General features: G+C 37.2%; 1 protein-coding gene across 4 annotated transcripts in view; it reads right to left on the minus strand.

Annotated features, from left to right (window-relative positions):
• Nucleotides 1-4,100: 4,100 nt before the first annotated feature.
• LOC149167300 (Class II aaRS and biotin synthetases superfamily protein) overlaps nt 4,101-16,955 on the minus strand; it is a 237,215-nt gene continuing 224,360 nt past the window's right edge. For all 4 annotated transcript variants that reach the window (XM_089432952.1, XM_089432948.1, XM_089432950.1 and 1 more), the window contains one exon: nt 4,101-4,660. In XM_089432952.1, the coding sequence (XP_089289078.1) occupies nt 4,596-4,660 (65 nt within the window). In that variant the 3' untranslated portion in view covers nt 4,101-4,595. The remainder of the gene's footprint in view (nt 4,661-16,955) is intronic.

Raw genomic sequence — 16,955 nt, forward strand, 5'->3', positions numbered from 1 at the left:
AATTGGTCAAGTCTGAAGAAAGAACTTAGAGCAGTTTGTTTGGGAATAGAAAAATTCAGGGACTTTGTTATCTACACCAAATTCACTGTTAAAACAGACTGCCAGGCATTAAAATTTGCCATTCACAAATGTGATTTTGAAGACGCTGCTATGGTCAGATGGATTATGCAGCTTAGCCAGTATAATTTTGATGTTGAATTTGTTAAGGGTGATAAGAACAATTTTGCAGACATGTTGAGTAGAGAATTTCTGTCCGAACATTCAATCCTAAGTCTGCATTGCAATTATATCAGGAGAAGAGAAAGCACTGTTGAAATAGAAACACCAAATGGTTGGGTAAGTTATATGCTTGAAATTCCAGTACTTATCCATGATGTAGATTGGTATCCGATCAAAGAGATTAGGCACCGAGAAGATATTCCTTATCTATGGACAGAAACAATGCAAGATGAAATGAATCAAGAATCAGTGGAAGCTTTAGAGTATCTGGAACACATCGACAGCATACACTATATTCTTGAAAAAGATGATGAGGATGATGATCGAATGACAAGTTGCCACATCACACTTCGAAGGTTTGATAACCATCTTCATCGGGAAAATTATGACCCCGACAGGCAAAAGGAATCCTTCTTTACAGCTATGAACCTCCAAAATTGCTCAGCCAACCTATTTTATTCTATACAGTCCTCATTCATATTTGAAGGTATGACAGCAGAAGCTTTAGAACGAGAAGACCCCACGCCAGATTGGTTCATTGAGTTGTGGAAAATATATGGACTCTCGGCCTTGGTCATAAAGCCGTATACACTACACATGCTTAAAATTCCTGGTTTTAGTGAACCAAGATCCCACATGAATGGTATAGCATACAAGACTGTCGAAGACATTGCTGACATAAATGATTTTTCTTTCTTGCAAGCAATCCGACGCTGCGGTCACATTAGATGGTTTGTCACAAATCAATACAAGGCAAGGACGATATCTTCCAGTACCAATTATGAAGATTTCCACCATCAGGTTGATATCTCATCAAATCCTTTCCAACCCCTCAACTTTATGGAACCACCTAATAGGAACAGTTCGCAAATGTGGGAATCAGAGAAAGAAATAAGAGTGCAGTACTTTAATAATTCGCTGATTGAAAGGTTCAGATATCAGCATTACACACATCCACAGATAGAATATTACACAATGGATTAAGTGTTGTCTTTCTGGCCGACTATGGCGCCGGACGAGCTTTCGTGGATTCCCTCGTCTTGGAATCTCCACTTTGTACAAACCGAGATTTGCATATCTCTTCCTTTAGTCATTCCAGTTTTTCGAGGGTTTTCGTTTTAAAATATCCTCCGTGTAAATAACGTAAGTACAATGATTCGGTCGCCACATGCCTACGGCTCTCTGTAAAAAGAGTAGGGACGAGATAACATAGGACGATATTGTCCTATGCCCGAATCTTGCCTTCAGCAGACAAGTCCCGACCTGTCCGTTTTTGCTTTTGAGTCATCAGTCTGTACATAGTCCATTCATGGATGCTTGTTCCCTTCCAGCTTATAAATAAGAGCTAGCTGCGAAGTAAGATTCATTCGTGTTTGGAGAGTCTTGAGTCTTGAATCTCGTGTTTAGAGTTTTTGGAGTCGAGTGATTTTCCTGTTCTGCATCTGCGGAACATAGTGTCTGATCTGCTTGCATCACGAAAATATTCACTCAGGTCTTGTAGGTCTGGTTTGGAAGCCTGTGCATCAGTGTGCTCGGCACTGGTAAGAACCTAAAGTGGCTGAACCAATAAGGAAAAGTCTATAGATCTATGAGTCTGTGAAATTTCTGAGGCAGAGTCTGTCTACTGCCAGGTAGCTTCCGGTAATACTTGTTCCTTGCGGACGGTAGAAAGTCCGTTAAATGCATTGACAGTCGATCTCTGTAAAGAAAACATCTTTATGTAAAGTCTGCATCTTGATAATAAAATTCCACGAGTTCATATTTCCGCCTTTAATTCTTTTATATGTCTCCAAGCTTTATGTTAAAAAAGCTTATATCAAGACCACACATTTTCTTGGAGATCTCATCTATTGAAGCCTTTAATTATTTTATATCTGTCTCCAAGCTTTCTACACATTTCTGCTATTGAATCTTTTAATTATTTTGACTCACAATTGTGGTTTTTGGTAAATGACGTAATTCTCGGGTTGCCAATAGCCTTGAAGAATATTTTTGGAATTCTATCAAATCACTAATTATAAAGAATTTTATACAATATAAAAATTGGTGGGGTGTATCATGCCAATTGGATGTATGGTATATTGGGTGAATTGGATGTACGACATATGGAAACAAAATATTAGAATGAAGATGAATGGGTATGGTAAAAATGATTTTGATTACAAGTACTAAAGAGAAATTTACCCAAGTGAAAATCTTTATCGAGACTAGTAACGAAGGTAACAAGTCTGATAATGTATTTTTAACTGTTTTGTAAAGCCCAGTAAATTTTATTACATATCCAATCATGCCTGATAATGTATTTTTAACTGTTTAGTAAAGCCCAGTAAATTTTGTTACATAGCTAATCATGCCTGATAATGTATTTTTAACTGTTTTGTAAAGCCCACTAAATTTTATTATATAGCAAATCATGCAGTTACAAAAACTATTACATATTAATACTAATCATCCTAAAATTATTATTACATCATTCTTTTTAGTTTTATATTTTTATAATATACTTCTAGGTATATTACAACAAAAATGTCTTGCAAATTTTTGGAAAAAAACATCGATTTGCCATTTGTTATTTCTCTCATTAACGTTATTTTCTTCTAGCTTACAAAAAGATACTCCATGAAAATGTGATCATTATCCCTAAAACAGAAAAGAGAATCCAGTGAAACTTATTGGTGGTAAAAGGCCATGGAATTGGGGGTTTACTGATAAATACACGAATACAACGGTTTTAAGAAAAAGAACATCCCTGGAGTGTCCACAATGGCTGAGAAAACACCATTAAACTTCAACCTTGATATTATTGTTCATGAATAATTTGAACTAAGTCCCCTCCAAGGTATTCCCAGAAGGAAACCAACAATAGGTTGAACTAATCGAGTTTGGCATTGTTGATTGATTGCTTCATGAGGCCCGGGAGTTTTAAATGGTGTGTAGATTGGCTTTTGCCATGAGAACAATAGGTTGAACTAATCGAGTTTAGAGCCTCATATGAGCTTCCTTCACTCTTCGGACTTGGATGTCCAATCCATTGTCAATTCTTATGGTTGACAATTAATCGCGCCTTGACAATTGGTTTGGCGGACTTTACTTGCATTCATTTACATGTAAGTGTTCATAGCTAGCTTCGTATAGAGGCATTATAAGTTTATATTCTGTTTTGTGGCTCTATGAGTCCAACAGTGAATTATTCCTTGACAATTGGTTTGGTGGACTTCACTTGCATTCATTTACATGCAAGTGTTCATAGCTAGCTTTGTATAAGAGCATGTTATGTTATATTCTGTTTTGTGAATCTATGAGTCCAACAGTGACTGGATGAGCTCGAAATATGAAATGTCAATTCTGCCGCTAATTTAATTGCATATGAATTCAACTGTTATATATTTTCAAATTGAGTGACCCAGTATTCACATGAAATCTTCAAAACACAACCACGAAAAGGAGCAAATTTGTCTTTCTAATATCATATCACTGTGCATGTTTACTGTACACAGCATCTAAAACTCTGTCCAGATTATTACTTGACACTTACAACAAGAATGCATTTCCACACAAACTAAGAGAAGCTTGTGTCCAGAATATTCCTTTACACTCGATGAGTTTCAACACGATCTCAGAGAAGCTTCATGTTTCTCATTCAATTATATACTAGACTAGCATGCTGTTGCATCTTATATGTATTCAACGAAATTATATTATTCCATGAAATTATCATTAAATATGGTTCACATATAAATAGTCGTCTAAACTTTGTCATTGAATACAGTTCACATATAAATAGTTCACAATTTATTATTTTCCTCTTAATAAAAGATAAAAGTAATATTCATATGAATACAAGCCCGTCCCAGTTTCCAATTCCTCTAGTATAAAATAAATGAATAAATAAACAGTAATATATCGATTATGAATAAATACACAGAACATAATCACATATGAAGATTTAATTCTAGCAATGAAAATTTCAACTTGAAAGAACCAGCACAAGAGAGCACAAGAGAGGCATGCATTGTCATGATCCTATGGACCCTTTAATTGCACTCATCCATACGGAGTCATATGCCTCTCCTTCAAAGTTAAGGCAAGAAGTAAGGCTACAACATCTCAAGTCGCAAGAATTAAGTCAATCAAAGCCCTCTAGAGTCTAAACGACGTTGAAACTTCATCAGTTCTCTAAATATAAAAGATCCTCAAAAAATAAGTATTTACAAAAAACATTAGATGGCTTCAAAATTTCAGCCTTCAGTGGCCATGCTGAAGAATAAAGGAGATGGCAACCTTTTCCAACACTAACGTACATTAGGTCATCCGAATCTGCACATGTGCTGCTGATTTTACTCAATCATGCATCCTAGAAAGAGGATATCAAATGATCAATAAGTCCTTCCCCAAAGTGCCCATTTCTTGGCTGGTTTCCCAGATGCAAAGCAAATAGTACCTACAGAAGTAAAGAGAATTATTCAGATTTCCCATACCAAGAAAATTTGTGCCAAAAGTTATATGAATATTATCATTAAAAAATCCTATGAAGTGATTAGTACACTCGGAACTAGTCTATCAGTTTCTCTCCCTCAAAGAAGGTTATACTTGAAAACTGGAAAATGGAAGCAACACGGACAATAAATGAGGTAGCCTAACTTGGCCTTCACTTTTCAACAGGTGTAACTCTTGAAACTAACACAGATCCATATTTAATTAGATGTATTAAGCACTGAATGGGATCAGAAAAAATTCCAAGTGCAAACCTCTCGTTGCTCAAGTTAAATGGATATATGCTAGTTTAAAGTTTTCATTTAGTTGTTGCATCAGTTCTTTCATTTTGTTTTTTTAATTTTGAAATTAGACATCGAAAACCAATTTATTCCCATTTCATTTTATTAGTAACCCCACACTGTAAGAGCACCTCAATTCTCTCAGTGCAATCATTGCTAACCACATACCTCACGTTGCACTAGATTTAAATTCTAGAATTTCCAGGTAACACCTGCACTGCATGATATATTAAAAAAATTAGAATCTTAAACTTACGATCCCACTAAACATGGGCTCGAATTAACATTCCAGTATTTTACTTCATTTTATCATTAGCAGCTTATACTGTTTTCAACTTCTTTTGCTCAACATCTAAACAAAATTAGAAATAACTGAGCCGCTTTACTCAAACTTGTTGAATTCCTCCTAACCATTTTGCTTTCACTAGCAACAAGAATGCCTTTGGTTTCTCACTGGTGATATAACCAATCTAAACTTTCTAAGTTGATTTTGAACTATTTTACAGAGACACATTCCCCGTATTCCAAGGCATCCTGGGCAGTACTTAGGGATGACAGTAACCATCCCCATTTGCTTCTTTTTTATATATTAACATTTCTGATTTTGCTTAAAAGGAAATAGCATAGAAAGCTTCTGATTTGGCTAAGCTAACCCACTTAACGACAAAAACCAAATCTTTCTAACTTCTAACCCTTCTAACCAGTGTCTAAAAACCTGGCCCAGTATGAACCAGAACCAGTCAAACCAGACAGCAGTGCAGAGTAGGCAAACTGGCCAGCAAACCAGAGTGGTGGGCCAGTTTGTAGCGGTTTGGTACCAAGCCGGCTGGTCCCGATTTGAACCTGCTGACAATTCAGTGGCTTCTGAAGAGAATCATGCATGTATACTGCATAGTAAACAAAAGTGAACAAACGGCTTGGATCCCAAAACAGTTTAAACCGTTCAGTTCTGATATCTACAATCAAGATCTGAAAGGAAACTAAGATGCATATGACTGGCAGCACAACCAGGCAGCATAAGTTTTCAAGTTGCCCATTCCCTTTCACAATATGAATGAAGCATAAAGGAGAAAACTGAGCACAGGAATGAGGCAAAAGTGATTAAGAAAGAGAATGGGAGAATATAAAATATGGCACTTGGCTAAAAGTCGCTGAGACAGTAAGCGTAAATGAAGGTTACATCCTTTTCCACTCAACATAACGTCATCATGCTTCAATAGCTCAACTCTTATAAAGAAGTATAAGCAAAATTCCCACACAATGGCCCCTCCACCCAACTCTACCTTATTTGTTAATAACACAATCTCAGAAAAATCAAATACTCATGTCAAACCTTCAAACTTCCATTCACCGAATTGCAACAGAAGCCCTTGGCAGTTACTACATTCCAAAAATTTTGTTTCTAAACAATTTTGCTTCTGCTAGCCCTAGTACTACTACAGCAATAACTACTACAACTGAGGTTGCAGATGTCCCTGACGAATCCGAGGAGTCTGACCCAGATGATGTTTATGCAGCTCCTGCTGATGGTCCCATTTCTAGTAGTGGTGATGAGTTTGATGAGTGATCATGTGGATCAGTGATTTGTAGTCTGCCAGTAGCTGAGTAGCTTGTAGCATGTTTTTTGGACTCTAAAGGCCACATAGAGCATCATTGATTACGTATCTTCTTGTTGATATGTATTCACCCTTACATGGTTATATAGATGAACGCACTCCGCATATTTTGTCTCTAATGGTTTGTAACCATGGTTTGGAATCTTGAAAATAGTTTTTTCTTTTAAAAATAATTATTTTATGTATATTTTAGAAATCTGTTCATTGAATGCAGTTTGATCCAAGACAATCCAAGTCTGGATCGAAACCCGGTTTGATTGGTGACTGGTTTGAAGACCAGTTCCAAGATTTAAAACTATGCTTCTAAATAACAACATAAAGTTAATGATAGGACTAGCAAAGGTTTTAGACCTTTCTCCCATAAGCATCGATGGCACTTAGAAAGCATTCTGTCCTTCTACATGTGCATGGAAGATTTTGCCCCTTTTTTCCTGCAGTTACCTGCAAGTGCAATGTCAGTCTGCTTTCTTACATAGGTCATCTGTGCCTTTCCCTCTGTAGCATCCTCTGTCATGTCCCCAGAAATCAATCAGACAAGTTTCATCTCTGCTATTGCCATCGAGACCACCTTAACCACCCTCTTCTCTATTGAATTTTTTGTAGCTATGGTCAGTCTTCACAATTAAGAAACGCTAAATATAATTGTGGATTCCAAGTCGCCTTAAAAGCAGGGAAATTCAACTTTTGAAATTCAAATTTTATGTCTCCACAATGTCAACTCAGCACTCCAAGAAGATCAAGTCGGCCAGCTACTTGACACACCCATTCAGACCCATTAGTCCGCAATATAAAGGCAGATTGACCTCCTCCAAGGCACAAATTCGGATCAGAACAAGGACGAACCTGAGGCATGATCTGAAGCAGAAAAAGGATGAATCTGACGCATGATCTAAGGCAGAAAAAGGATGAATTTGAGGCAGAATAAGAGGACCAAAATTCCGAGCAGCAGGATGAGTTTCTGGGCAGATGGCCAGAATTTCAAGAGGCCCAAAATTTCAGGAGGATGGATTTCTCAGTTTGACCAGGTTTGACCTGGATTATGTTGCTGGTCTGTTTGACTATACTTTGACTTGTAAACATAAGATTTTATCTCTTGTTGAATTGAATAATTTTTCTAACAAAGGGTTGCTGGGTTTTTCCCTAGAAGAGGGTTTTCCTGGGGTAAATATTTGTGTCTCTTGTTTGGCTCTCTTTATAATCCTGATGTCATTATTTGTTCTACTGTTGAGATCTTCTATGTAATTGCTTAATGATGAATGTGAATACAAAAAGAAATTAATTAAGAAATCATTAGAAGTTATTATCAGCCTAGAAGATCCTAAAAATCAACATAGTATCAGAGCCAGTCAAGGAGCAGCCACTAAAGAGACATGAAGAAAGCGAAAGTTACTTGCTCAAACGATGAAGGAAAATATCTGTCTAATAAGCATTTTTGTCCTATGCTTTTGTCTGGAACAAGGGACTGAAGCCCTAATCCTATCTCTGAATGAAATCCCTCATGATGTCAAGTATTTCTAAGAGTTAGGAATGAAACCCTTATCCAAATTAAGGTGGTCGGAAGCCCTAAGCACGAAGTTCCGAACATGAACAAATTAAGTTAAAGAATAGGTCAGGCTGAGGTTGATCAAGAGTCTATTCGGTAACAAGATTTCATGCCAATAAGATGAGCAAAGAACAATGAGTGGTATGACACATGCAAAGAGAAACCAGAAAATTTCCAAGCCCTGTAACATATTTCCACGAGGGTGTCTGATCTATTTTGGTTTTTTTTCCATCATCATCTTCACTCTCATTCTCCTCCTCCTCCCTTCCTCTTGGTACTCCCCTTATCCAGGGTATCCTAATCCACCAATACCCACTTTATCATCTTCATCGCTTCTTCTGTTTCCCAACACAATCATCATAGCCAAAAATGGAACCAGCAAGATAAGGCTAAGCCATATACCCATCATGTTTGTTGAGGCTTGAGATTCTTTGTTATGTAACCAGCTCACAAAATAGAAGAAAAGATAGATCAACGACTTCAAAATCAGCGTCTTCGAGGGGGCAACCTCCTTTACATTACACAAGTGAATAATTCTTGGATGATACAAATGACAAAACCTCCTTTCCATATATAGGAGTCTAAGGGGTCACAATATAATCAAAGCCTACATAACAATAATAATATAAGGGCACAACAATAACAATAATGGGCTTCTATGGGGCACAATAATAACAATATTGGGACAATAGGGGCACAACAATAACAATAAGGGCTACAATGACAATAGTAATGGGGGATCACAAGTATTATAGGGACCTAACATGCCCCTCTCCTTCAAAAAAAGTGTTGTCCTCAATGCTTGAGTAGTTCTAAATGCTTCTGTATAAAATTCTCATCCTCGCATGTGGAATCTTCAACGGGTAAGTTCTTCCACTTGATGAGATACTCTGAAATCGATCGATTTTGTGGCTGTCGAGTTCTTGTCTCTGTGACTGCTTCAAGTTCCAATATGATTTTTCCTTCCTCGTCAAGTTCAAGCAATATTGTTTGAACTAGGAGTTTGTCACCTATAACCTTCTTTAAGCATGAAACATGGAAAACTAGGTGCACTCGGGAAGCTGCAAAAAGCTCCAATTTGTATGCCATAGTACCAATCTTTTGCAACACTTTGTACGGACCATAATACTTTGGTGATAATTTATTATCCTTTTTAGCTTGCTTGAGGAACATTTGTTTATATGGTTGTAGCCATAGGAATACCCAGTCACCTCCATCAAAACTTTTTTCGCTGTGACATTGATCTGCTTGTTGTTTCATTCTATTCTGCGCCAAAGTGAGGTTATCCTTTAAGAGTTGGAGAACTTGTTGTTGATGCTCTACGTGATCTTCCACTGCTTGAACCTTCGAATTTTCTCTTAAAAATGATGTGATGGACGGTGGATGATATCCATAAAGTGCCATAAATGGGGTCATTTTTGTTGTAGTATGAAAGGAAGTGTTATACCACCATTCAGCTAGAGGCAACCATTTGACCCATTGTGTATGTTTATCAAATACAAAGCAACGAAGATATCCTTCCAAACATTTGTTTACTATCTCAGTTTGCCCATCAGATTGATGATGATAAGATGAGCTACGAGCTAACTAAGTACCAAGACAAGAAAATAATTTTGTCCAAAAATTTCCAGTGAAAATGGAATCTCTATCGCTTACAATAATCTTTGAGTTTTCGTGTAGTTTTTGAATTGTTTCCATAAATGCAATAAAAACTGTATTGGCTTTAAATGGATGTGATAATGCACAAAAGTGTGCATACATGGTAAGTTTGTCAACTACTACCATGATGACACTCTTTCTTTCGAACTTGGGTAAACCTGTGATAAAATCCATTGAAACCTTCTCCCAACATTGGTTTGGAATGGATAAAAGTTGTAATAGACCCGGGGTCTTAATTGTTTCAACTTTATTTTGTTGGCAAACCAAAGATTCCGCCACAAACTTTTGAATATCCAATTTAAGGCATCTCAAAAAAAATCCTTCTTAACCCTGTGGTAAGTTTTTAAAATTTTGAATGCCATCCTAAGGGAGAGATGTGCAATTCCATAAGAATCTTTTGTTTGAGTTGGGAATTCTTACATAGGTATAAGTGATCTTTGTACCATAACGAATCTTTTTTCCAGCTAAATGTATCAGATGTATTGGGATCTTGTTGTAACTTTTGAATGTGTGCCCACACTTCTTCGTCATTCTCCCATTCATCCCTTGCTTCATTTATCCAATCTGGTTGGATAATAGAAATGGCGTAGAGCAATGCTTCCACATCCTCATCCTTTCTTGAGAGTGCATCTGCCACCACATTTTGCTTCCCTTTTTTGTAGATGATTTCAAAGTCATAACCCAAAATCTTTGTGACCCATTTTTGTTGCTCTTCTGAAGATAATCTTTGTTCTAAAAAGTATTTAAGACTATCATGATACGTTTTTACCTTAAGTGTCTTCCCATTAGGTAAGGTCATCATTTCTTAAGTGCATGCAGTATTGCCAACATTTCCTTCTCATAAATAGCTTTGTGTAAATACTTTCCTTTGATTAGACGACTTTCGAAAGCAATGGGTCTTTCTTCTTGCATTAAAACAACACCAATTCCATTTCCTGAGGCATCACATTCCACAACAAAGGTTTTTGTGAAGTCCGGCGTAGCTAAGACCGGTGCTTGGCACATTGCCTCTTTAAGATGTTCAAAGGTCTTCGTTGCTTCTGGAGTCCATGAAAATGCATCTTTCTTCAATAATGTTGTTAAAGGTGTTGTTATTCACCCATAATCCTTAACAAACTTGCGATAATACCCTATCAACCCAAGAAATCCTCGCAAATCCTTTATGGATGTGGGGATTTTCCATTCCTTAATGGCTTTAATTTTGCTAGGGTCTACCTTCACACCTTCATGAGATACAATATGACCCAGATATTCCATCTCTTGTACTCCAAAGAAACATTTGGAGCTTTTTGCATATAATTGTTTCTCCTCCAATAGTTTAAGCACCCTGTCAACATGTTGAACATGATCCTTCCAAGACTTGTTGTAGATTAGGATATCATCAAAAAATACTAACACAAATTTTCTAAGGAAGGGTTTGAAAATGGAATTATCAAACCTTGAAATGTAGAAGGTGCATTGGTAAGGCCAAAAGGCATGGCCAAAAATTCATAATGACCCTCATGAGTTCTAAGTGTTGTTTTTGGAATGTCTTTAGTATTCATTCTGATTTGATGATATCCTAAACGAAGATCCAACTTGGTGAAGTAATTGATCCATGCAATTCATCTAATAATTCATCAATGACAGGAATGGGAAATTTATCTTTAATATTGAGCTCGTTGAGCTCCCTATAATCCGGACACATGCGCCATGACCCATCCTTCTTATCCACCAATACTACTGGAGCAGAGAAAGAACTTTGACTAAGTTGAATTATACCAGCCTCTAGCATTTTCTGCAACCATACATTCAATTTCACTCTTTTGGGCATAGGGATATCTATAAGGCCTGACATTTGGAGGAACACTTCCTGGAATCAAATGAATAGCATGATCATGATCATGAATAGGTGGGAGGCCTTTGGGAGTCTCAAATACCTTGGAATGATTATCCAAGGCTTTTTGGAGATCTGAAGAAATAGATGATTTCGATGTAGGAACCTCTAGCAAACATAATTGTGCAATTACGCCTCGTTGTTCTTTCTTTAGAAGCTTTGTCATTCCGTTAGAGCTGATTATCTTTCCTGGTTTCCCTGTGATACCCCTTAATTCAACTTCCTTTCCTTCTGAAGAAAATTTCATGAAAAGTTTTTGAAAATTAAAAGCTATTGTACCTAAGGATTGTAGTCATTGGACTCCTAGTACAACATCAACACCACCCATTGGAATGGAAAGCATTGGGCTATTCAATACATTTTCTCCCATGGATAGCTTGATATTATGGTGCTGGATATAGGAAGCAATTCAATTCCTTGGCTATCTTACAATGAATAAAATTATGGGTATTGCCCGAATCAATCAACATTATTAACTTTTTCTTCTTGATATGTCCTTCTATCTTGATAGTTTGAGCAGTGGTAATTCTGGCAAATGCATTACAAGATATGGTCGAAATCATTTCATCTTTCTCTAGGGTTTGTTCCTTGTATATATCCTCTTCTTTTGACTTTTCTTGTTCATTTTCTTCCTCTTCTTCACAATCTATGTAAAATAATTTCTTCTCAGCACACTTATGACCTTTAGTGTATTTGCTATCACAACTATAACAAAACCCTTTTGCTCATTTTTCTTCCAATTGTTGTGGGGTCAACCTTGTAGGTTGTGGAAGGCTAGGGGCAACAACACTTCCATCTTTATAGTTGTGAGTGGTAGCTTCCTTGTTGCCATAATTTTGCTTTCCATTTTTCTTGCCAACCTGAATGCATTCTCCAATAAATCAGGTTCCCAAAGGCAAACTTCATGTTGGATGTTATCCTTTAAAGTCCCTATGGACACATCAATCCTATGCTCCTCTGGAATATATTTTACCCTTATATTCAATTTTTAGAAGTCCTCAATGTGCTCCATCATTGAACCCTTTTGTTTGAGATTTATCAATTGGCTAAAAAAAGTGTTGCTTTTTGTATCTTCATAATGTGATATCATTTCTTCTGTAAAAATTGCCCAAATGACAATTTGTTTACGACAACAAAGCCATAGATACCATACAAACTAATTTGGTTCCAAATATAAAGTTGCAATGCGTACCTTTTGTGTGTTTTGCACATTATGGAGATCGAAAAATTGGTCCATCTGTAGTATCCATGTTACGAGATCCTTGCCATCAAACTTCCTCATGTCTATCTTTGGAACATGGTGGGTCTTCAATCCACCGTTAGAGTTCGGGAAATCATGATTAACAGTTCTTTTGTTCTCCTCATGAGTTTATTTACCACCCTTTCGCCATTAGGGAGCATTTCTTGTAGCAAATTTGTCAAATTTGTCTTCATCTCTTCCATGTTGTCTTTAAGTTTTTCTTCTATACCATCCATCTTAGCATCCATACCATCCATCTTAGCTTCCATGTTTTTCTTTAAACTATCCATCTTAGCTTTTGTTACTTTTTGCGAGAGTGAATTTTGTTGCACTTGGTCTCGTAATTTTAATATATCATGTTGCATTTCTTCCTCTTCTTCACGAGTCATGCTAGAGATTTTATGGTGCTTACTAGGTGTTTCCATTTTATTTCTTCAAGGCATCAATTAATGATAATAATGCTTCACTATGCCCTTTGAATTCCTTCAAACTAATTTTTCAAACCAGTCTTATGCAAAATTTTAAAAAAACTACACACCTTTTTTTCACTTTGTAGGAGTTCGATATCAAATCTATTGTATCTTTGTAATTTCGGATCTCCAAGGTCTGAAATTACGTCCTGCGATATCCCTCTAAGTCCTCTTTCCAACCCCACAAGTCTGATCAAGATTGGATTCTCCAAGGAAGAGTTATGTCAAATCTCCCATGATGACCTGATTATAGACTGGTTCAGTAGAGCGAACTTGTATGAAGTGCCACGTGTCACTGTTTCGACCTTAGGACCTGAAACCGATACACAGAAAACTACAGGCCATCCTCTTTCTATAACTTCTTACAAAATTTCAATCTAATGCTCAGAGAGAAAGTTATGACGATTTTCCTCAAGTCACATGTTTGAGATATAATTCGGGAACCTGCAAATCAGCTCAAATGGGTTTTAATTCCAACTTCTGAAATGTCGTAGAAAAAAAGTTATATCAAAAATGTCACGATGACCTGTTTGGAACAGCGAAACCCTAGAATCCAAAGCTCTAATATCAAATGTTATGTAACCAACGCACAAAATAGAAGAAAAGATAGATCAACGACTTCAAAATCAGCCTCTTTGAGGGGGCAACCTCCTTTACATTACACAAATGAATAATTCTTGGATGATACAAATGACAAAACCTCTTTTCTATATATAGGAGTCTAAAGGGTCACAATATAATCAAAGTCGACATAACAATAATAATATAAGGGCACAACAATAACAATAGTGGGCTTCTATGGGGCATAATAATAACAATATGGGGACAATAGGGGCACAACAATAACAATAAGGGCTACAATGACAATAGTAATGGGGAATCACTAGTATTATAGGGACCTAACAATCTTTCCTAAAATAAAATGAGGGAGGAATGGAAAAGAGCAGGAGAAAAGAACATCTAGACTCTAGATTCATTCAACATATAAAAAACACAAATGTTACATGGAAAAAAAAGAGAAAAAAACAACAAGAATGGGATTAAACCCTACCTCTTTAGCTCTCCAATGGTGCTGGCAGCCTTCAATCTCCCTTGCAAGCTCCCACAATCTTATCTTCTCAACCCTCTCAAATCATCTCCTCAAGGCTCAAACCCTCTCAATCTCTCACAAACTCATAAAATGATATTAAGTGGAAGGGGAAAAGATCTATTATTTCCCTTGTCCCCTCCCATTTCCCACAAATAAAAAAATAAAAATAAAAAAAATCCCTTATTGGTCGCACGTCAGCGAAAGAGGGCGGAAGTGATTTTTTTTATGGGAGCGATCGGGGAGTGATCACTCCCCGAGCGTTAAAATCACTCCCAGAGCAACCAAGGAGTGGAAAGTTTTTTACATGAGCGATTTGCGATCGTGTTCCCTGAGTGCTTATGTTTGGAGCACACTTCGGGAGCATGTGTGGGGGAGTGGCATCCCCTGCAGCCCTGGCACCCAAAAGGGATGCCTATGGCTGGGAAGTGAATCCCTCCTACACAACAAATTTCTTGGACAACTTCAGATTAAAATGAGTATTTATCTCTGTTACAGTTTTATGATTTATCCATGCCCTATTCTCTATTTTTGTTATTAATTTCTTGGAATTGTGTTGAATATGAATTTTGTGCATGATTTCGTGTATGAATCTTCATGGCATGAATGTAGGCATAGGCTGATATGAATCCAGGGAGAAATAGTGTAATGGCACATGTATATTCTGAAAAATCCAGTAGCTGCTACAAATTCCGAGTAAACTCAAAGAAAAATTTTCTATATGTATCTGTAATTCTGCATCTGATTAGCATTAGCGAATTGTTGGGTGATGCTGGAAGCCCAAATTTGAATTACAATTGACAAATCTGTCTGGCAATAAAGTAATTTTGAGATCTGGTGAAGTGGGTACTCAGTTGCCAGTGTGCAGGGTATGCGTGAGTATGCCTCGTATCTGGAGGAATTCTTTGTCTGGCTTCTGTAGATCAGAACCCCCATATCCTCTCATTATAGCGACTGAGTTGCCCTGCTCCATGTTGATTGAATTCTTAAACAAAGGTCTAATTTCCAGATTCAAGAATTCTTCCAACCCACTTCCCTACATTCTGGGGTTAACTTGATTTCCAGTCCATGCAGCTTTCATTCTTTAATTTTAAAAATAATGCATGTGATGTATTATCAAAGGTCGCTGCAGCCCAATCCAGACAACTTTCATTGCAATATTAGGAAAAATAAATGTCTAATTCTGTAGATCAAAACAGTAAATCCACAAAACTATGCATGGAAAACCAAGTCCACCTGCTCAAAAACTTGCAGATAATAGGTATATAGTCTTACATACAGATTTAAAAGAGATAACTTGGCGAAACATAAAAACTAACAGAATTTAATGCCTAAGCAGGCACTGGCAACTGATTCCACCTGGGTCTTAGTTACTGTGTACTCTGGCATATTAATTCACTGTTTAGGATGGCCCAGGACAGCTGGAAACAGGTCCTATGGTAGAAGATTAATAAAACCTTGTTCAGACTAATCTTGACCAGCTGTGCCTTGGGAGGACCAAGTTTCTGTGAAAATTCACTTGAAATGCAGTAACTGGAATTAATTCTTCTACCTGATAAATTATTATGCAGTTTATTTTGTTACAGAAAAATATCAAATTAATCACTGCAATTTCTTCACTAATAAACACTGGAAACTGAGAAATAATATGCACACGCACAATAAAATTTTGATACAGTTATTTTTGGACAAATGTCCCCGGAGAAACCCAATGTGGGAAAACTGGTGCAGCAGATGAGGGTTTTATTATTATATACAGCAGTAAATCTAAGTACAATAATTTGGATGCCAAACTAGCAATCCAATCTGAGAGAATCACTGGCAGAATTCTTGTGAGGATTTTTCTTCACCCCATAGCTGATCTCAGCTCCCAAAACTGGCTCTCAGTTATTCACACTTCCTTCTGCGTCAACCTCTGCGCAGTGCTTGTGCAGGCTTTGCTGCTGCTGCTACCTCCGGAAATTCCTGAAATCTGCAGCTTTGCTTCTCTCTGGCTCTAGAACTGATTCACTGGCTCTCCTGATCAAAATCCCAGCCACCAGCAACTGAATCGACTGCACCTCCAGCTAGATCGACTGCTCTGCTGCCTGTGCAGTCCCTCTGGGCAAACTCGTACTCCCTCAATCTGACCAGCACTAGAACCCTCCACTGGAATACTTCCTGCACTAGAATTTGCCACCTGCTACTCAATCTTTAGCTCGAATCCTCCTGCTGAATCACTCTGCTATTGGAAAATCGATCTGCCTAGATCACTGAGTATCTGCACTATGTTTGTTCTCCATCAACCCCATCGACCTCATCTTATAATCTCCAGTTGAGTCTTCAACGACCATGATTAAATCATTATCGATGGCTGAGATCATTTTCTGAGTTGATCTGTGTGAGTATCTAGAGAAATCTCACCTTCCTCAATTAATTGTTGTTAATTAATCATTTTTCCTAAGTTGGACTTAGGAAAAATTTAATCACT

The sequence above is a fragment of the Pinus tabuliformis genome, chromosome 5_1, assembly GCF_031772625.1.
Source record: "Pinus tabuliformis cultivar Carrire ecotype Pingquan chromosome 5_1, CPIR1, whole genome shotgun sequence".
Taxonomy (NCBI): Eukaryota; Viridiplantae; Streptophyta; class Pinopsida; order Pinales; family Pinaceae; genus Pinus; species Pinus tabuliformis.